This window comes from Oncorhynchus tshawytscha, linkage group LG14, assembly GCF_018296145.1.
Source record: "Oncorhynchus tshawytscha isolate Ot180627B linkage group LG14, Otsh_v2.0, whole genome shotgun sequence".
Taxonomy (NCBI): Eukaryota; Metazoa; Chordata; class Actinopteri; order Salmoniformes; family Salmonidae; genus Oncorhynchus; species Oncorhynchus tshawytscha.
This window is the reverse complement of record NC_056442.1, coordinates 34,265,573-34,288,157: the sequence shown is the minus strand read 5'-3', so window position 1 is coordinate 34,288,157 and position 22,585 is coordinate 34,265,573. Positions and strand designations below refer to the sequence as shown.

The 22,585-nt window shown below is 42.7% G+C and overlaps 1 protein-coding gene and 1 long non-coding RNA gene across 3 annotated transcripts; both read right to left on the bottom strand.

The window, feature by feature from the left end:
* Positions 1-886: 886 nt before the first annotated feature.
* LOC112267087 (transcriptional adapter 2-alpha) lies at positions 887-12,391 on the bottom strand. Its single transcript, XM_024445149.2, has 15 exons — positions 12,199-12,391; positions 10,941-11,047; positions 10,760-10,819; positions 10,522-10,613; positions 10,180-10,337; positions 9,503-9,591; positions 9,106-9,178; positions 8,907-8,970; positions 6,694-6,737; positions 3,737-3,847; positions 3,171-3,242; positions 2,775-2,907; positions 2,309-2,346; positions 1,836-1,915; positions 887-1,399 (listed from the first exon to the last, which is right to left on the bottom strand). The coding sequence occupies exons 1-15, from the start codon at positions 12,221-12,223 to the stop codon at positions 1,214-1,216; spliced, it is 1,332 nt and encodes a 443-aa protein (XP_024300917.1). The 5' UTR covers positions 12,224-12,391; the 3' UTR covers positions 887-1,213.
* Positions 12,392-18,255: 5,864 nt separating this feature from the next.
* On the bottom strand, positions 18,256-21,014 carry LOC112267595. Of its 2 annotated transcripts, XR_002956117.2 has the most exons (6): positions 20,594-21,014; positions 19,458-19,548; positions 19,251-19,325; positions 19,090-19,133; positions 18,753-18,912; positions 18,256-18,409 (listed from the first exon to the last, which is right to left on the bottom strand). It is a non-coding gene; the product is annotated as an uncharacterized LOC112267595 (long non-coding RNA). The 2 variants fall into 2 exon arrangements; XR_002956118.2 differs by lacking the exon at positions 19,251-19,325 and having other exon boundaries at positions 20,594-21,007.
* Between the last annotated feature and the right edge of the window lie 1,571 nt (positions 21,015-22,585).

Genomic DNA, 22,585 nt, shown 5'->3' with positions numbered 1-22,585 from the left:
CAGGCCAATTGTGCGTCGCCCCACGGACCTCCCTATCGCGGCCGGCTGCGACAGCGCCTGGACGCGAACCCAGAGTCTCTGGTGGCACAGCTAGCGCTGCGATGCAGTGCCCTAGACCACTGCGCCACCCGGGAGGCCCGACAAACCATTTCTGTATGGACCTCTTTTAGTGCACGGGTGCAGTGTCATGCTGAAACAGGAAAGGGCCTTCCCCAAACTGTTACCACCAAGCACAGGATCATATAGAATGTTATTGTATGCTGTAGCATTAAGATTTCCCTTCACTGGAACCAATGGGTCTAGACTGGACCATGAAAAACAGCCCTAGACCATTATTCCTCCTCCAAACTTTAGTTAGTACTATGCATTCGGACAGGTAGTGTTCTCCTGGCATCTGCCAAACCCAGATTCGTCCGTCAGATGGTAAAGTGTGATTCATCACTCCAGAGTCCAATGGCGTTGAGCTTTACACCACTCCAGTCGACGCTTGACATTGCGCATGATAATCTTAGACTTGAGTGCTGCTGCTCAGCCATGGAAACCCATTTCATTAAGCACCCGATGAACAATTATTGTTCTGACGTTGCTTCCAGAGGCAGTTTGGAACTTGGTAGTGAGTGTTGCAACCGAGGACAGACGGTGCTTAAGCGCTATTCGCTTCAGCACACGCCGGTCTTGTGAGCTTGTGTGGCCTACCACTTTGCGGCTGAGCCGTTGTGGAAACGTCTAGGAGCAACTTCACAATAACAGCACTTACAGTTAACTGGGACAGCTCTAGCAGGGCAGAAATTTGACAAACTGACTTAAGTCACTGAGCTCTTCAGTAAGGCCATTCTACTGCCAATGTTTGTCTATGGAGATTGCATGGCTGGGTGCTTGATTTTAAACACCTGTCAGTAACGGGTGTGGCTGAAATAGCAGAATCAACTAATTTTAAGGGGTGTCCACATACTTTTGTAAATCTAGTGTAGAATTCTTTGTTTTTCTTTCAAAGGAAGGGCATTGAAACGTAGTTCTCACAACACATGACAGCATCATTTCACCAAGACAACATGAGAATAAAACGTATCAGTTAGTGTCCAGTCCAGCCGACCTCTGCTGGAACAGTTCTGACTCTGGATGCGTCCCAAATAGTACCCGGCTCTGGTCAAAAGTAGCGCACTATTTAGGGAATCGGGTTCCATTTATGACACAACCTTGGTCTCAGGCTGGCCTAGGTCTTGTTGATGTAGCCCTCCTTGATCAGGAAGTCGTAGATCTTGCGTGTCTTGTTGACGTCGATCTTGATGAGTGCCCGGGCCTGTGCCAGCCGTAGACCACCCTGCCGCCTGCACTCGTTCAGCAGGGCCTGCTTGTACTCCAGGTAGGCACCTGGCACCAGACGCACCACCTGGCACAGCTGCAGCCAGCCACAGGGGAGAGAGAGAGAGCGCGAGAGACACGCCATGTTACATCAACAAAATGCCAGTCATGACTTCATCCCAAATACCACTGTATTCCCCATAGAGCAGCGCTCTCCAAGCCGTTTTCTGCAGAGGTGCTGTCCTGTAGGTTTTCGCTACAACACCGGATTCTGATAATTAGCTTGTTGATAAGCTGAATCAGGTTAGTTACAACTGGGGTTGGAGCAGAAACCTGCAGGAGGACAGCTCTCCAGGAACAGAGTTGGAGCACTGCTATAGAGTATACTACTTTTTACCAGGGCCTACGAGGAATAGGGTACCATTTAGGACACACTCTGTTTAGCCCTTCATTTCCTGCCCTGGTGGGGCTGAGAGCCTTACATCCATAGAGATCCTAGAATTCATATGTAATGTAATGGATTCTGTGTGTACCTCTTTCTCCCTGTCGTTGAGCTTCTCTGTCCCTGGCAGGCCGGTCAGGTTGAGAGGAGGGGCGCTTCTCCTGCCTGTTGCTGTGGAACAATAACACTATTTAACAGATCTAAAAAATAAATTAAAAAAAGACTATTCTCTTATTGTTATAAATGACAAACTGATGGGTTGACAAAATCAGTTTTGTGAGGAAAATAAAGACAAATATTTATGACAGGCAAATTAGTATAAATATAGCTGTGTGGAAAAGACTGAGTACATAGATGTGTCCTACTTGTGCACTGGAGGTCACTGAATGACAATGGAAACAGGGAAGATAAAGCTAACAGACAAATAAGCATAACAGTCCTGTACGTTGACTGGATTTCTGGATGAGCATCTCTGAGAATACATTAATGTGACTGCACCTGGGACCATGACAAGAAGAGAGGTAGCGGGGGAAGGAGAGGGAGGGAAAGGAAGAGAATCCTTACCTGATGTGGTGATGACAACAGGAGTGATACCAGCATCACTGTTGAAAGAGAAGTGTCACTACAGGCAATGCACACACTTCACTCTCCGGGATCGTTGGCCACAGAGAGAATTAATCACTAGCAGTTCTGTTTTTTTTCCCATAAAGAATAATTATCAGAACACCCAAGAGCTGTGCTTAGGATAAACAACAAAATTACAAAAACAGCTCTACATAAAAAATAAATAAGAAAATCAACAATCAAGCACTGCTTGTTGCAGTTAGAGCCAAGCACACAGTAATAAACTGCAGAAGTGGGTGGTATCTCAGTTACAGCCAGGCACTAGTATCCCTGATTCAAATAGTCAACTAATCATCAAGCCATTGATTAGTAGAATCAGGTTGGCTAGTGTTGAACGTACAACCACATGGTCCAGAGGAATGGATTGTGAAACACTGGACAAAAAGGGTAAGAGGACGGGGCTCACATGTCAGCCTGTTTGCTGAGCCACTGCTGGCAGGCCCGTCCGTCCTGAATGTACTGCAGCACATCAACTAGCATGGTCCTCTTCCTCCGCTCATCCTCCCGCACGTGCTTCACACGCTCATACACCTTGGCACCTGCAGGGGGACACAGAGGAGGGAAGGGGTTACTGGTGCAGTCAGCCCTGGGTCCTGGCTGACACAAGGAAGTCACCAAAGAGGCTCTGCCTCTGTCCCAAATGTAACTCTTTTCCTACAAAGTGCACTATTTTTGACCAGCGCTGTATGGGCTCTGGTCAAAAGTAATGCACTAAATAGGGAGCCATTTGGGACACAGATTCTGAGGGGGACTGTATGGCAGTAGGGGGAGAAACAGGGTTATATGGGTAGACTGGACTCACTGCAGAAAGACTGGATGCCTGCTCTCCTGTACTCCTGCAGCCTGCCAATCTCTCTCCTCAGCTCAAACTCCACTGAAAGACAAGGATGACATGAGGTCAGAAAGGCCTGTCCACTCACCTCACCAGTCTATACTGCAGGCAGGGACAGACAGGTGGAGAGAGAAACTCTTTACCCCTCAGACCTGTGCCTACCAACAGAGGTGAACATCAGATCAGAGTTGTAACCCAGGCAGGCTCTACCTCTACTGCTGCTCTCTCTGACACAACAAAGGAGTAGTGCCATGCTATCCTGTAGCCCAAGCCCTTTAATCAGAACGAGATGTCTCAGCCCCAGACAGTCATGTGACCTCCAGCAGGCCAGCCGCTGAGGTCTACTGCTGCGTAAGGACAGGAGGTAATCTGATAGGCTCATTACCCCAGCGATGAACTTAGTATTACCAAGTTAATTAAAGACAAGGGATTATAGGATGTGTGACTGTGGAGGGAGAAGGGTTGGAAGAAACTGAATTCTGTAGGTGTGAACATCAAATGACTACTGTGTGTGCGCATTATAATGTCATACTCACATGCATGACTCTCTATGAACTTGTCGTGTTCGATAGGGCCCACCACCCTGGCGAAACGTCTCATAGCATCATACAGATCCTGTACCTCCTTAGGGTAGCGATGCTCCAGGACTGTAAGATAAAAACACAATGGTCGCGAGACGTAGCTGTAATTGTAGAGCAGGACTGCCCAACCCTCTTCCTGGAGATCTACCGTCCGGTAGGTTCAGTCTAACACTACATACCCGACTCAGCCAGTTAAGGTCTTGGTGAGCAGCTAATAAGTAGAATGAGGTGGTAAATTAGAGTTGGACTGTAAACCCGGTAGATCTCCAGGAAGAGGGTATGAAAGCAGTGATCTGTATCACATTCAATTTTGGTAGATTAGAGGCTTTTGAGGAACACCAGAGGAGAACATGTCCAGACATTGCACATTGAGTGACCCCCTTGCATCACTGAGATATCCTGCTGTGGCCATGAACGGTTTAAAAGCTCCCCCGATGGGCATTTGAACATAACAAGATTCAACAACTGGAGACAAACTCAAGTTCCACAGACATATGACCAACATAAATGGAATGTGTCCCTGAACAAGGGGGGGAGGGGGCGTCAAAATCAAAAGTAACAGTCAGTATCTGGTGTGGCCACCAGCTGCATTAAATCTCCTAATGGACTGCACCAGATTTGCTGTGAGATGTTACCCCACTCTTCCACAAAGGCACCTGGAATTTCCCAGACATTTCTGGGGGAACGGCCCTAGACCTCACCCTCGGATCCAACAGGTCCCAGACGTGCTCAATGGGATTGATATCCAGGCTCTTCGCTGGCCATGGCAGAACACTGACATTCCTGTCTTGCAGGAAATCACGCACAGAACGAGCAGTGTCACTGGTGGCATTGTCATGCTGTAGGGTCATGTCAGCATGAGCCTGCAGGAAGGGTACCACATGAGGGAGGAGGATGTCTTCCCTGTAACACACAGCGTTGAGATTGCCTGCAATGACAACAAGCTCAGTCCAATGATGCTATTACACACCGCCCCAGACCATGACGGACCCTCCACCTCCAAATCGATCCCGCTCCAGAGTACAGGCCTCGGTGTAACGCTCATTCCTTCAACGATAAACATGAATCCGACCATCACCCCAGGTGAGCTAAAACCACGACTCGTCAGTGAAGAGCACTTTTTGCCAGTCCTGTCTGGTCCAGCGACGGTGGGTTTGTGTCCATAGGCGACGTTGTTGCCGGTGACGTCTGGTGAGGACCTTCCTTACAACAGGTCTACAAGCCCTCAGTCCAGCCTCTCAGCCTATTGCGAACAGTCTGAGCAATGATGGAGGGATTGTGCGTTCCTGCTGTAACTCGGGCAGTTGTTGCCATCCTGTACCTGTCCCGCAGGTGTGATGTTCGGATGTATTGTTCCTGTGCAGGAGTTGTTACACGTGGTCTGCCACTGCGAGGACGATCAGCTGTCCATCCGGTCTCCCTGTAGCACTGTCTTAGGCATCTCACAGTACAGACATTGCAATTTATTGCCCTTACCACATCTGCAGTCCTCATGTCTCCTTAAAGCATGCCCAAGGCACGTTCATGCAGATGAGCAGGGACCCTGGGCATCTTTCTTTTGGTGTTTTTCAGAGTCAGTAGAAAGGCCTCTTTAGTGTCCTAAGTTTTCATAACTGACCTTAATTGCCATCTGTAAGCTGTTAGTGTCTTAACGACCGCTCCACAGGTGCATGTTCATTAATTGTTTATGGTTCATTGAACAAGCATGGGAAACAGTGTTTAAACCCTTTACAATGAAGAGCTTTGAAGTTATTTGGATTTTTACAAATTATCTTTGAAAGACAGGGTCCTGAAAAAGGGACATTTCTTTTTTTGCTGAGATAAATAAATAAATAAATATTTATTGAGTGGACTCTCGTGGCTTTGCAGACATGTTGATTTCTATATTATATATTCTGTACACAGTGAATGTGGGGTAGTATGACAGCAGCTCAAGGCTGGCACAGCTTTGTCTATCTGCAAGCTGGCAGCAAGAGTTCCTCATTGATTTAGTGGCTGTACAGTGATGAGAACGTGTCTGACATGCACACACAGGTAGAGTCAATGTCCTGCGGAGTCAAAGATTTGAAACACTCCATAACAGGAATGGGCTGGATTGGTGGTCCTGAGGTACTGATGCCTATAAGAAGAGGGAGACTGTTTGTTCAAACTGCCTGGAGAAACAGCATGATCAGCCTAGGCACGACACTGAGCCTCCCAGGCTTGGACACGGCTTCCATTACTGTATGACTAACACACACACACTTTGACAGTCTCCATGACAACCACACTGCAGCTCTACCGCAACTCTGGGTTCTCTTTTGTCTTGAAAGACTAACGAGATAGGAGGAGAGATGGGTAGGAGGGCCATAGTGACTGGAGACTGGTAAATAAAACATAAGGGTGTCCTTTTCCACCCCTAAAACTACAGCCAATTTCCCAGAGCATCACCTGGAGATAACACTGCACTGGGCAGTAATGGAAAAAGAGGAACCGATTGTATAAATCTATTCAGGGAGTCTCTTGCAGTCCCATCTCCCATGAATAAAAAGCGGGACACAAAAATGTATTACATTACCAAGCTAGATGAAAAACTGCCCATGGAGAGGGGATCAATAAGAGCTCACAAATCTCCAATACATTTGGTCATTAGACCTGCAGTGTTCATTTCATAGGCATCTATTCATAGTGGAGCAATAATTATGCTGCGGCATGCTCTGGCACACGTCGCACTGAGCTATTCTCAGCTTCCAGCGTAAATAAAAGCACAGGCAGTGCCTCCAGGGTCCCTCGGGTTACTGTTGATCATTATTGCAACAGTTGTTTACATACAACCATGGATACATAATGCATACTCAGTCTGGGTGTTATAGTAACGCCTGGTCTCCTGGTTGTCCTGCAGCCCAGTTCTAATCTGTTAGGAGAGCACTTACTCTGGAACTTCCTCAGGTTGATCAGTCCATGGTCCCTGATGATCCTGTAAGACAACATTAAGACACCAAAGTCAAAAATATGGACACGTCCATTGGTGAATACCAGCCAATTCTCAGGCCGGTAGAGAGAGTGAAAACAGCAGAGGGTTTAGACTGACATTTATTGAATGAGTGATGGTACCTTATATCTGCTAAACCTGAACCACATACACTACATGAACAAAGTATGTGGCCACCTGCTCGATAACCATCTCATTCCAAAATCATGGGCATTAATATGGATTTGGTCCACCCCCCTTTGCTGCTAAAAACAGACTCCACTCTTCTGGGAAGGTTTTCCACTAGATGTCGAAACATTGGCCGAAAGGTAGCAAAGCCCCGCAGCACAAGAGCATTTGTGCACAGAGGCATTGTCATGCTGACACAGGAAAGGGCCTTCCCCAAACTGTTGCTACCAAGTTGGAAGCACAGAATAGTCTAGAATGTCATTGTATGCTGTAGCGTTAAGATTTCCCTTCACTGGAACTAAGGGGCCTTGCCCGAACCATGAAAACAGCCCCAAACCATTATTCTTCCTCCACCAAAAACTTTAGTTGGCTTTATGCATTTGGACAGATAGCATTCTCCTGGCATCCGCCAAACACAGATTCGTCCATCAGACTGCCAGATGGTGAAGTGGGATTCATCACTCCAGAGAACGCATTACCACTGCTCCAGAGTCCAATGGTGGTGAGCTTTACACCACTCAGCAGATGCTTGGCATTGCGCATGGTGATCTTAGGCTTGTGTGCAGCTGGAAACGCATTTCATGAAGCTCCTGAGTCCCGACAGACAGTTCTTGTGCAGAGGTTGCTTCCAGAGGCAGTTTGGAACTGGTTAGTGAGTGTGGCAACCAAGAACAGACGATTTTTAAGCACTACGCGATTCAGCACTCAACAGTCGTGTTCTTTGAGCTTGTCTGCCCTACCACTTCGCAGCTGAGCCTTTGTTGCTCCTAGACGTTTCCACTTCACAATAACAGTTGACCGAGGCAGCTCTAGCAGGGCAGAAATTTGACGAACTGACTTGTTGAAAGGTGGCATCCTATGTCAGTGACACATTGAAAGTCACTGTGCTCTTCAGTAAGGCCATTCTACTGCCAATGTTTGTCTATGGAGATTATATATTTTTTTTTTACCCCTTTATTTAACTAGGCAAGTCAGTTAAGAACAAATTCTTATTTTCAATGACGGCCTAGGAACAGTGGGTTAACAGTCCAACGCTCTAACCACTAGGCTACCCTGCTGCCCCGCATGGCTGTGTGCTCAATTTTATACACCTGTCAGCAACAGGTGGCTGAAATAGCCAAAACCACTTAATTTAAAATGGGTATCCACATACTTTTGTATATATAGTATAGATTGAAGGTATGGTTGTGAGAACAGCTTTGCAACAAGTAGGCTTCCTATGCTGTGAAACAGGACCTGACAGTGGGGCTTACTGAGTTTGAACTATGTGGCCTGCAAGTCAAGAGTCACTGCTTTGGGCCTCTGCCATGTCACCAGCTCGGGGTGGGGGTCATTGGGCAGACTAGCAGTGTTACATCCCAAATGGCCCACTAGTCCCTACATAGTGCACTACTTTTGACCAGGGCCCATCAAAATTAGTGCACTATGTAGGGAATGGGGGCCATTTGAGATGAGACAAACATGCACGGTCCTGGGAGCTCTGGCCAGCTAACATACAATACACACCCCACATGCCATACCACAGAGTTAGGGGAGTAGCAACTCATTATGTTTGATTTAGTGATGGATGTATTACCACATGAATGGACTGACCACCATGGCCAAGACCAGTACTGACACACACTGAAGGGGGCTGAAGACGGAGTTTGACAATTCATGAACGTCTCAAATCTAAAAAAATAAGTGACCAGGTCAAAGAATACTCAAATTTGACAGTTGTGTAATGTTTAAGCCTTTCAGAATTCATAGCAACTGATGATTCTGAACCAGTGCGTCAGTGATTATGGTAATAGGCTAGTGTCAGTAGACTGTTGTGTTACTTGTGTAGGTATCACATTTCCAATTTTGGAAAGCAATTAAATGTTCTTGTGGAAACATTTGCAGAGTGTTATAGGCATATGATGAAGGGCAAAGATTCTAAGATATTTGAGGCCATCTAGTGGCTGAATAAGCCCCTTACAACAGAGTTAAAACATTTCAACTTACTTCTTTCTTCTACCTCTCTCCTTTAACCTTGAATGGTATATGTCAACAACAGCAATCTTCAACGCTAGATTGAACAAGAAACATGTCAGACAAAGCAATGAGGATATTTTGTACAATAAACATACATTTCCAATCTCTATTGAAAGCAGGGTTGGACTTCACTTTCAAATCAAATACAATTATAGCACTATCAACTCACCATGTAGTAGGTCTGAGTCATCATCCACAAAATCAATGTCTTTCAGATCCCACTCAGCATAGTTGTCAAATTCCTAGACAGGATGACAAATAACAGGAGGGGACCACAGAAGGACAAGGAGATGAGTAAGAGTTCAATAGGACTGCAGAGAGATGGCCCTCTGGAGAACTAATATCTTCACTCATGCATACATAAGCAGGGTGGCAAGGGTTATGTCTTGGTTATTGTTAAGTAGTTACAATGATTCTAATTATAATGTGCCAGGAGTATGAGGACATGCTCATTATGACATGGGGAAATGTTTTTAGCAGAAGAAAAGAAAGTGAATGTCTGACTATGTCTCGTGAGATTAGAACAACTAAAGGCATGGATGCTTTAAGACCCTAGTTCCCCTCACCTCCATGAAGTCTGCTCTGGCAGGCATGTATCCAGCCATGTCTCGAGACAACAGAGAGTCAAAGGTGGGCCTGGGGGGATCGTCAGTGGCTAGGAGGAAAACCAACATAGTACTTATACCTAGTGCTCGGAAATGGCCCTCATGATAAACATGTTACTGCTGTGTAAGAAAGCAAGCATAAATGAGGAACGATGTAGTTGCATATCAGATAAATCACAAGCCATGTATTCCTCCCTGCCTTTATCAGCTGTAAATCATACACAAAAGCCTAATTAAGCAATAAGGCCAGAGGTGGTATGGTATATGGCCAATATACCACAGCTAAGGGCTGTTCTTAGGCACAACACAACGTGGAGTGCCTGGACACAGCCCTTAGCCATGGTATATTGGCCATATATCACAAACCCCCGTGGTGCCTTATTGCTATTAGAAACTGGTTATCAATGTAATTACAGCAGTAAATATACATGTTTGTCATACGGTCTGATATAAAACAGCTGTCAACCAATCAGCATACAGGGCTCGAACCACCCAGTTTACAATTTATTTTGAAGCATAGCCTATATTGTATTTGTTGTATGGCTTCAGAATTCTATAATAACTTGTATGACAAAAACTCTCCTTATTACTATGGAGGGAGAAATCCAGAGGAGTAGGTGTGTTGTGTGTATACTGACGTTTGAAGGGAATGGCTGTGTCTGCAGTACGAGCCTCCTCTATCTGTCTGAGATTGAGCAGGGTGGAGGAGAACAGGGGATTGTTGATGAAGTTCTTCATGTAGTGGGCCTCACACTCCTCCTTGCTTTTGGTTCGCATCTGATACGCTACATCCTGCCTGTGCAGAGTCAAATAGAAAAGTGACAGTTATGTTCTTGAAATCAATTTGAACATGTTTATATTGGCAGACAGTAGACAAGAGTGCTGCTACAAAACAAGTTAGACTGCAAATGGCCCCTCGCCTGCAAGTTTGTAATATATGACGAGAGCGATTGTGTGTGTGTGTGTGTGTGTGTACTAACCAGTTCCCAAAGCCACAGTCCATAACTGCTTCCAGTACGGCCATCTCTTCCTGCGCTGTCCAGCCAGGTTCCAGCACAGGGAAGTCTGACGTCTGTGTGAGGGGGAGGCATGGTATTGAGCATGGTCACTATTGTTTAGCCAGAAACATAATTTTGGTAAATAATGGATAAGAGTCAATATTATAATAATATGCATTACTCAGAATGGATGACAGCACAATTAACACAAATATCTTACCATTATTTCATACTTGTGATCACTCTCATGTTTCTTGAACTCAAACCCTCTGGTAAAACACTGAAACATTTTTTATTTTTTTGGGGGGGGGAGTGGTATAGTGTCAGTAGAGTTATCTAGTTAGGCAAAATGTATTAACAGTTTTATGCGCATGCCAGAGGATGCAATGTGCACCCCTCACCTGGAGACATAGAAGGAACGGTGAGGGTCCACACTCAGCACATTTTATGTAGGGTTCCACCAGGTTAGATGAGCAACCTCGACATGGGGGCTTGTCAGAAGGGTCATCTGAAAATAAGTCAGAGTAATGTCCAAAACTGGCCAATTCTACTGGTAACCATATGCAGACATTAGCTACTAGAAATCTTCTGTTAAAATCTGTATTATTGGTCAGATTTAAAGCAAGCGTCACAGGTTTAGCAGTAGCTAACGTTGGCTAACAGAAGGTGCATTCAGAAAGTAGTCAGACCCCTTGACTTTTTCCACATTTTGTTACGTTACAGCATCATTCTAAAATTGATTAAATTGTTCCCCCCCCCTTCAACCTACACACAATATACCATATTGACAAAGCAAAAACAGGTTTTGAATTTTTAGCAAATGTATTAACAATAAACTGAAATATCACATTTACAAGTATTCAGACCCTTTACTCAGTTGAAGCACCTTTAGCAGCCTCATGTATTTTTGGGTATGATGCTACAAGCTTGGCACACCTGAATTTGGGGAGTTTCTCCCATTCTTCTCTGCAGAGCCTCTCAAGCTCTGTCAAGGTTTAAAGTGGCGCGTCGCTGCACAGCAATTTTCGACCTCACGGCTTGGTTTTTGCCCTGACATGCACTGCCAACGGTGGGTCCTTATATAGACAGTTGTGTTCCTTTCCAAATCAATTTACCGCGGGTGGACTCCAATCAAGCTGTAGCAACATCTCAAGGATGATCCATTTCGAAAGGATGCACTAGAGCTCAATTTCGAGTTTTTATACATTTGCAAACATTTCTAAAAACCTGTTTTCACTTTGTCATTGTGGAGTATTGTGTGTTGATTGATGAAGGAAAACAATAATTTAATTTTAGAATAAGGCTGTAACGTAACAATATATGGGAAAAGTCAAGGGGTCTGAATACACTAACTAGCAAGCTAGCGTAGGCCCTTCAAGTCGGAAGCTAGCTGACAATTATGTAGCTAACAGAGATACATTGGTTAGCTAGCTACAGTAGCTGGTTGAATCGATTAGCTACCCGAAGACAAATACATAGTTAGCTAAATGGATAATTGTTAGCTAGCTGGGCTAGCCTTCTATCTAGCTATATGTAGCTAACGTTGCGTTAGTGCGACGAGCTGAGCAGATAGTTAGATGGAAAAAGATATCTCGTGCAAACTCGTTTTCAGCCGTGTTTGTGCGCTGTTTCTATCTGTGCAATTTAGCCAACACTTACTTCCAAAACATGCCAAGCGGTCCATAAGGTCAACCAATCAGCTGAAGCCCGAATATGTTGTTTGTTGCCAATGTATTTATTCGCGTTCGATTCAGCGTGTCTGAAAAGGCAGCATTTGCGCAACTTTGTTGATTCTCTGGCTGGATGAATGCAATGCATTCGCGCAAACGCTGCACCGTTCATGCTCAAAAGTAAAGCATTTTTAAGGTTAACTAATCTATCGGAAAACACCGATTATATGCAACCAGAGTTGGACCACCAAAGCTATATTGGTGTTTTTTATGATTTTGAGTGGAACATGAAAATACCATCCCATTGAGAGAATGCCAAGATTGTGCAAAGCTCTCATCAAGGCAAAGGGTGGCTACTTTGAATAATCTCGAATATAAAATATATATTTTGATTTGTTTAACACTTTTTTAGTTACTGAATGATTCCATGTGTTATTTCATAGTTTTGATGTCTTCACTATTATTCTACAATGTAGAAAATAGTCAAACTTTTGACTGGTACTATATATATGTATATACATTATTTTCTTCTAACTCTACCACCCCTCCCCTAATTGGAGTAAACTAATGAACAACACATTTTTTGCAGTATTACTTTAGTGCCTTGTTGTAAACAGGATACATGTTTTTAGAATATTTTATACTGTACGGGCTTCCTTTTCACTCTGTCATTTAGGTTAGTATTGTGGAGTAACTAAAATGTCAGTTTTCTCCTATCACAGCCATTAAACTCTAACTGTTTTAAAGTCACCATTGGCCTCATAGAAAAATCCCTGAACATTTTCCCTCCTCTCCAGCAACTGAGTTAGGAAGGACGCCTATACCTTTGTAGTGATTGGGTGTATTGATACACACTCCAAAGTGATATAACTTCACCATGCTGAAAGGGATATTCAATGTCTGCTTTTTACATTTTTATCCAATTACCAATAGGTGCCCTTCTTTGTGAGGCATTGGAAAACCTCCCTGGTCTTTGTGGTTAAATCTGTGTTTGAAATTCACTGCTTGACTGAGGGACCTTACAGATAATTGTGTGTGAGGTGAGGTAGCCATTAACATTATTTTTTGAACTCTATTATTGCACACAGAGTGAGCCCATGCATCTTATTATGTGACTTGTTAAGTTTTACTCCTGAACTTATTTAAGCTTGCAATGACAAATGGGTTGAGTACTTATTGACACAAGTTAACATTGTTTATTAATTTGTCTAAATAAAAATAAAAACAATTCCACTTTGACATTGTGGTATTTTGTGTACTCCAGTGACAAAACAAATCTTTATTTAATCAATTTTAAATTCTGGCTCTAACATAACAAAATATGGAAAAAGTCAAGGGGTGTGAATACTTTCTGAAGGCACTATAGATAGGTGTACATACAGCTAGGCTCTTTTAAAATCTGAGAGTGAAATACTTACACACTCATCTCTATCATCTAGGCTCAGCATTCCCGAACAGTCCCATTACAAGTCAGAATGTTGAACAAACATAATTTCAACCTACATTACCTGTTGTCTGCTGATTTTGTTCCTATTTCGGGGGGTAATCTGATGCAAAATATCCGCAGGGAAGTGTTATCAACCCGACCTTCAGTACTGTTGAGGACAACTCGATCGAAAAATTAAGGTAGAGACTGTTTAATAGTATAATAGAAAAATCTTTAATCAAGCAGCTGCGAGGGAGATCTATCTCTGATTTCACAGGTAAGAACTCAAACTCTAAATGGTAAAGAGTGAAACAGTGGTAAGATCCGTCAGCTCATTCATGTTTACTTCTGTGATCATGACCATCTGGTGGGGAAGATATACTGCTGTTTCACACAATCTCCTCACCAAGGTCGTAATGCATGAAAACAGGCAGAATGATAGCATAAGGACTCCAACCAGGGCTAGGAGACATTGCAACACAAGAGTTCTAATGTTCCTCAGGCTACTTTTCACCCATGCAAACAGATGCTGACCTCTCTCGTTTTCTTGCTTGTTTACAGTATATACCTCCTGTCTGATAGTGGCAACTTACTCAGCAACACCAATAGATAAGTCTGGAATGTAAGTACAACATTCGTCACCCACCACTGCACAAACCCCTCAGCTGCTAGGAGAATATCCAAATACAATCTATTTTGTAAGACCATGTTAGGTATGGCCACAAGTTCAGCAGTTAATTCTTCAAAAGCAGTAGCAGTAGCATTACGTATTCTTTCTACTTCATTTCCTAGTTCTGTAATGGAATCAAGCACGGTTGTCATGCCATTTTGGGAATTAATGCATAGAAAAAAACATTACAATGGTCGTCCTATACAAGTGGGAGAAAAGGTGATTTGGGGGTACTGCGGTAGCACACATAGCAGGAACAACATAGGCAGCATAGCATGATCCTGACCAGTTTGTAGGCAGATAATAGTAGGCTTTCCCCCCAAACACATGCATAGATCCACTGACTGAGGAAGTAGGTTTAGAATACACACTGACATTCTTAAGTTTATAATGTATTCCCATCGACATGTTAGGGTGGAGTGTTTCATTTCTCAACAATAAGGGTAAGGTTATGTTATTGTAGAATGAAAGGTTATACTTACAATAACTTTCCCCCAACTGGAGACCGATTCCATATGCTTTATAACACAAATAACCTGGGGGAGAGTAGGCCAGGGTGATGGATTGCTTAGGCAGAGAGGTGGCATTATTAAAATAAAATCACCTTATCCTCCACCCAATCAAGCTCACCGTCTCTAAGGTTACCTGCTTTGGTCTGCATCAATATTTAGTAAGCACAGAGAGGTATAGCTAGTAATGGCATAGTCTCAGCACTGTCTGGTAACAAACCCAACAAGCTGATTCATTCTGTAGTACAGAGACATTACTAGCTAACTATAAGAAAGTGGTAAGGGTAAGCAGAGTGCCTCTACTGGGTTGTAGGAGGTCCCAGGGTAAGCAGAGTGCCTCTACTGGGGTGTAGGAGTAACAGGAGTAACATCTTCTGGCTCTGCTACCTGCTTACAGTGGGAGGCGTGGATCCAGGTGTCTTTCCCTAAGCACTTTACCACCGTTGGGCTTGTGAGGGAGATTTGTTGTGGTCCCTTCCACCTGGGTTTTGAAGGTTCTTTACCTCTGCCGTGCCTCCTCACCATTACCCAATCTCAGGGCTGGAGATTGTGATGGGGACAGTCGTCTGGGGAGGTTTGGGCAGCAGAGACCTGTGAGTGAATAGCTTGAGTACAGTTAGTCAGAGTTATACTGTACATCATCATAGTGTCATCCAACAGATGCAGATCTGGGACTGCAGCTGGTGGCGATGCTGGGGTCCTCATGGGACAGGCCATGAGTACCTCATGTGGACTAAGTCCAGTTTTCCTGACTGGGGTGGAACGCATTGAAAACAAGGCTAGTGTATATGGGTAGTGTATCCACCCAGGTAGTCCTGGTTGAGCACATGTTTTTGCCAGTTTATTTTTCCGAACGCCATTGTAGTGTTCTACAAGTCCAGAATTTTCCAGATGAAACGGTACTTGCAAATTTCTCTTAACTTGCATCATGTCTGTAATAATGGGGTGGTGAGTCAGAAGCAGGTGCAGGTGAAACGTTTTAATAAAACAATAAAACCAAGAACACGACACTAACATAAGGCACTACGCCAATACACAAGAACAATACCAACTGGTGAGTAAACATGGGAGAGTGACATGCAAAGGGGAGGAATATGATGAAGGTAATGGAGTCCAGGTGTGCGTAATGATGAATCTCAGGACCGGTGGTTAGAACTCTGGCGACGTTGTAACCTGGGGGGAGGAGCAGGAGCAGACGTGACAATGTCACACAGTTCATTGATTATCTTTGAGTTGAAATGTCTCCCCTTATTGCTATCTAGACTTTGTGGTATACTGAATCGTGGAACAATATCATGTAGCAGGCATTAAGCCACAGTCTTTTCTTCCTTATTTAATGTGGGGAAGGCTTCAAGCCACACTGTGATTCATGCATCCAAGGTAACCCAACAGTTCCGGTTAAATAAAAATAAACAAATCTGAACAACAAATAACATTTGAATTACAACCCTTGATAACTCATAAGGGAATACTTTTATATAATACGGGAATTCAAGGAATAGTCAAATAGACTAGAGACAGGTTTCCCTCATTCGAGACAGCGGTCCCTCGCTCTCTCCTTCTCACAATCCAAATCACAATTAGAACTACTGATCAATTATAAACTTCTTCATAATTCTCAGTGTTTACATAATACATTTAAATTTCAACCAATGTCCCTGATCTTTCTAGCGAGGGTGAACAGATCAGAAAGTCAGAACAGAGGTCATTCAAAACCTGTTCTTTGAGTCTGTTCTTTAACTTTTCTTTCCCTTTACTTCAGACTCATTATTGTAAAACATTTCAAAGATTCTCTACACCAGGTATACATTGGGTTTTTCAGTACGTTTCTCATCAGGAGAACTTACATGTGTTCATCCAAAATTCAGACAATAGATACTTCAAGGTACATCCTTTTTAACCTGTGAAGAACCTACTAAAACAAAGTAGAAAAACTCACACAATAAACCAGACACGGTTTTAACACCACTAACAAATATTTATTTGTATAGACGGGTGGTGTATGTGTGTGTGTGTATGCAGATGTGTGTTTGGTAAAACATTGTGCAAGAACAAACAAATGGCCAGGCCTTACGTAATTTGGAGCTCCCTTAACAGCCGGATACAGGTACCTTTATACTTTATAGTAATGCCGAGTCTCATAGAATTCGTTACTACTATGCCTAGATGTACCACCCTCCATTTTTCAGTGGAGCTTACTGCATTTTGGGCATGAAGCCTTGATAAAACCATGTGTATAGATAATCATACTGGAGACACATCAGATGATACAGGGTCCATTAAGCAGAATAGGCACCTTCTAAAGTAAAACAAAATACTTTAACTAGGACTATGAAATAGTCAAGAAATATTTTAAAGATTCTATTATTTTATGGCTTATATTTCTTGTCGTGGTTGATAAAGAACACCTGAGGACATTCCAAAAAATGCCTACATCCACTGACAAAAAGTGTTTAAAATGCATAAAATTCCCTTTCAGGATCCACATTTTGGTGTTTTTAAGGTAAAGGACACATGACCTTATATTTAATGACTTTTTGGAATCCACATTTTACACTAAATAAGAACTGATATTTCCTGGGGACAGAAAATTGTAAGATTGACCCAGGTAGCTAACATTAGCTAGCTATGTATCTATGTTAATTAGCTAAAGTAGTGAGACGAGCTGAGCCGTAAGCTAGTTCGATGGATAATGCCTTGATCACACCTGCAGTGTTATTGCGCAAAATGGTACGCAGCATCATCTTGAAATGTGTGCTACAAAACTTCAACATTTACCTTCTGCTACCCTTTCTGTCAAGCCCTCTATGCATACAGTTTGACGCATGTCTTCGATAAATCCAACTTAAAATGCCTCAGTCACACCAACAGCTTCATTGAGTTTTAGTACACCAGAAGTACATTCATTTCCAATGGGACGCTGCGTTTGACTTACAGCATTGCGTTGCAGAGGCAGTTGCAGTGCGTTCTGTGTGGTGCAAACGTTGGATTTATCAAACGTATGAGTCAAACTGTATGTGTAGACAGCTTGACAAAAATGGTAGCAGAAGGTGAACTTTTGTTGCACACATATCTAGACAATGCACAATGATGCTGTCAGTGTGATCAAGTCGATAATATTATGGCTAGTTCATGCTCATATGTAAAGAATTTTGAAGGCTAACTAATCTATCAGAAAAAAATATTATCTGCAACCAGAGTGGAATCACCAAAGCACTCTTGGTGTTTTTATGATTTTGATTGGAACATAAAAAGGACATCTAACTGCATAAGTAATAGCAAATATTTACTTAAATACAAAAACATACATTTCCTAGCTACCACACACACACACACATACACACATACACACACACACACACATGCTTATACACACACACACACACACACACACACATACATACACACACACACACATGCTTATATACACACACACACACAAACACACACACACACACATACATACATACATACATACATACATCTTAAAAGCAGCAGAAAATAGCAGCAGAAATGTTTTCAAAAGAAGCCTCTTCCTTCACTTAATCTCTTCTTCCAAGGCTACTGGAGCTTTTCATACCTGATGTTATGACTGCTGCAACAACAGGACAGAACAGGTTAGAAGCACTCATGAAATGACAGATGATTATATCTGACTGAGAGTGACTCATTTGGTAAACACCACCACAGTTTAATCGCAGTTTTAGATCTATGATAGATCAGTCGTAAAATGATGGTGTGCTTTCTGCATGGTATCATTTCATTTATCGGTGGCTGTGAATTCACACTTGGGGATTCTTGTGTACGTTATGTAATATAAATATGTTTACTAATGTTGCTGCTCTGTGTGCCTCCCTTCTGTTTGAGCTATAACTAGATACCTTGCTTGATTGAAGGTATGGTTGTGCTTTTGTTCCCTCACTATCGTGAAACCCTACCATCATTGAAGAAGCTGGTGTTGAGGTGAATGCTGTGAGGAAGAGTCATCGGTATGGGGTAGAGCTGCCTGAACACAGTCTGGAGATGATCCTATTGAGATGAAGCCTAGATGAGGATGTGTATCCACACCCGCCACCCCAGCCTGAAATGGGACCACCGCTGTTGTGAGGAGATTAGAATATATTAAAGGTAAAGTGATAACAATATATATGACATGATATCATACAATGTTCACAGGTGGCAATTAGTATGATTTTGAAATCTCAAAACTTTAAGACAAACTAGTAGACTGAATACTTTCTAGTAGGCCATTTTAATTCCACTAGCTTTACTTACTGCTATTTACAGGCACAGTTGATTCCATGTGGTTGTTCTGAATTCTAAAAAGAAAAAAAAGTAGACCTAGGTATAAAAGATTGGTTCATTTTTCAAGACATCTTAAGGTTCCTTACCATCACCAAAATCCAATCACTAAAACAAATACACAGACAACTCACAAGGCTGTAATGTTCCATTTCATAATACACCTCTGTCTTGGTGCCAGATTGGTCTTCTTTACATTGTTGTGGGATCTAGAATTTTTTTGATGTTACAACAAATATAAGCTAATTGAGTTACACATTAATTTAATATGTTATTGTAACATTTGAAATTCAGTGATGAGTAGTTGGACTGTTCAGTAGTTTAGTAGTTGAAACCAATACCGTTAGAGGTTGGTGAGGATGGCAATTGTTATGATTCTGATCCTCAGAGGGGGGCATCTTGATTCTTCTCATGCTGTTCCTCACTCTGGGTCTGCAACATCACAAAATGCATTCATAACTTTAATATCCTCTGTACTGAATAAAACATAATGGAAGTGAAAACTACGTCTCAAACAAGCTTGAGGGTGAATTTACTCAACTCAATGAACTTTGTAGCAGTTTTGGGTGTGTTGGCTACCTTGGCCAAAACTGATTTCAGCTGTTGTCTCATAGTGTCACGTTCTGACCTTAGTTCCTTTGTTTTGTCTTTGTTTTAGTATGGTCAGGGCGTGAGTTGGGGTGGGCAGTCTATTGTCTTTTTTCTATAATTTGGGATTTCTGTGTTTGGCCTGGTATGGTTCTCAATCAGAGGCAGCTATCAATCGTTGTCCCTGATTGAGAACCATACTTAGGTAGCCTGGTTGTCCCTGATTGAGAACCATACTTAGGTAGCCTGGTTTCACCTTTGAGTTGTGGGTGATTCTTTTCTGTTCTGTGTTTTGCTTCACTGTTCAGGACTGTTCGTTTTTGTCGTTTTATTGTTTTTGTTCAAGTGTTCAGTAATCGTATTGATTACAATATGGACACTTACCACGCTGTGCATTGGTTTGACATTTCTTACTCCTCGTCTGAGGAGGACGAAGACAAGCGTTACACATAGGCTCTTCCCTGTGCTATGCCCTGAGGGATGAATGTTCGCTATAGCCTGCAGTTTTGTTAAACCTCCCGTCTACACTATTGTGCAAAATTACCAAATATTGTGGATTTATAGCAAACATGCTATACGGTTTCGTTATTAGCTTGCACTTGTTGAGCAGCATAACACAAACAACATACTGTTGACCTCCTCCTAGACAAAAATCAGCATGCATGTATTCCCCATGTTTTGTATTTGGTGTGAATGTGGAAAGGGATTTCCCACAAACCTACGTCAGTACGTTGACTGTACGTTTGGCGTCACTGTGCATCGTTTCCTTAACCTTAACTCTTAGTATTTAGTAACTATGTAACAAACCGCATATATTTTTAAGACAGTTCTGTCTTTTGAATGTTTAACTTTAACTGATTGAAACCATACAATTCATCAGCTTCCTTACCTTGGGGTGGTTCTCTTTTCCAAACTTAAAGTCTTGTTGACATGAATCCTTGAGTAAGTTTCTTACTGTGCCAAATGTTGTTCATTGTCCTATTCCCGAGTCAAATAAGGCTGTATATGCTCTGTCTGGGAGCTTTTGAAAAACTGTTCTTCCAACTAAAACCTGTTTCGCTTGAAGGAGTGTCCTCCATCAATGATATATAAAAGAGGAAGACACTTATGGGATATGTAAATGACTGCATTATTACTCACTGCACTATTTAACTCATGCCAAACATATGTTCTGGTTTCATAACATTGACAGCTCTGTGCGGTGGTGCCTAGTTTCCATTTGTCTCATGGCTGAGTTAAAGCTGCAGCTAGTTATGTTGCAAGAGGAAATGAAACATTGTTCAGAAGTAAACCACCATAATCATCATTATTGAGAAACAAACAGAATTCATTCCCACTTTTATTTAATAAAACTAGCTTGTATTGACACTAGGATTGTGAGACCAGGAGAGCACTGTGGAACCATTGACATTTTGCTGATCATCATTCATTGTTTCATTTGAATTGATGCGGTTTATCAGAGTAGTATTTGTTGAAGGCATGAGAAACAAACAGTCAAGTTAACATACATAACTAACTCCAACTCCAACCTTGGTGGTAAACTACTTGTATGTCCTTCTGTGACCATTCTTCTTCTCACCACAAGGTGAGGATCTCATACCACTCCTGAAGTCAAATGAGAAAATGGCACAGCACAGTGGTACACACACACACACACACACACACACACACACACACACACACACACACACACACACACACACACACACACACGCTAATAGGGTTCTACAGACTGTAGTGAGTGAGTATGCAGTATGTGATGTCTAACAGCCCAACACCATCACACACAAAATAAATGCCCAAATCTAGAGTGAGAGGCTCCCCTCCTTTCCCCCTGAAGTGGTACTCTAGGCCCACACTGACATTAACTTAACTTCAAATAGTTGTTTTATAATTATATGCAGGAACGTTACCAACTGTACAATACATGTAAACAACACAGGAACAGGAAGCAAATAAAATAGTAAGGTTACAGTATGTGTATGTTATGGTCAAACGTTTAACGTGATGTCTTGTGAGACATCAATACTTAGCACGCTGTTGTGACAACCACCCATTTCTGACCCTCTTTCTTTGCTGATGAACATCATCTTGCTGTCTGTGTTGTTCAGTTATGCTGATGCTCAGGCAATATCACGCCACTTTAACTCTTTCCTCCTCCCGATCCTGTTTGTCCTCATCCACCATGTTTGGTTCTTCATACTAATGCTTGATCAGTCATGAGGGCTCCACATCTACCAAGACATGCAACCAGACGTAGCAGGTTTGCTTTAGTTATTTGTACTCTGGACAGCTTCAAAGCTAATGACAATGCATTGCTTAGCTACATACAGTATATTGCTTGACTAATCCTAAATGCTGCACACTTACCCTGACATGTAACTACACACACAATGTTTGCTTTAGTTATGTGTACTGTAGTCTGGACAGCTCCAATGCTGAACATGAAAATGCATAGCTACATAGAGGTAACTGCCAAAATAAAGGAAACACCAATATAACGTTTCTTTATTGGGTGTTGGGCCACCATGAGCCAGAACAGCTTCAATGCACCTTGGCATAGATGTGTCTGGAACTGTATTGGAGGGATGCGATGCCATTCTTCCATGAGAAATTCCATCATTTGTATTTTTTATTGATGGTGGTAGAAAAGACTATCTCAGGCACCACTCCAGAATCTCCCATAAGTGTTCAATTGGTTTGAGATCTGGTGACTGAGATGGTCACGGCATATGGTTTACGTCGTTTTCATGCTCATCAAACCATTCAGTGACCATTTGTGCCCTGCTGATGGAGGCATGGTCATCCTATGGGGGCGTAGGCAAAGTAATGGCCTGCCCAGCATTTTTATACAGGACCCTAAGCATGATGGGATGTTAAT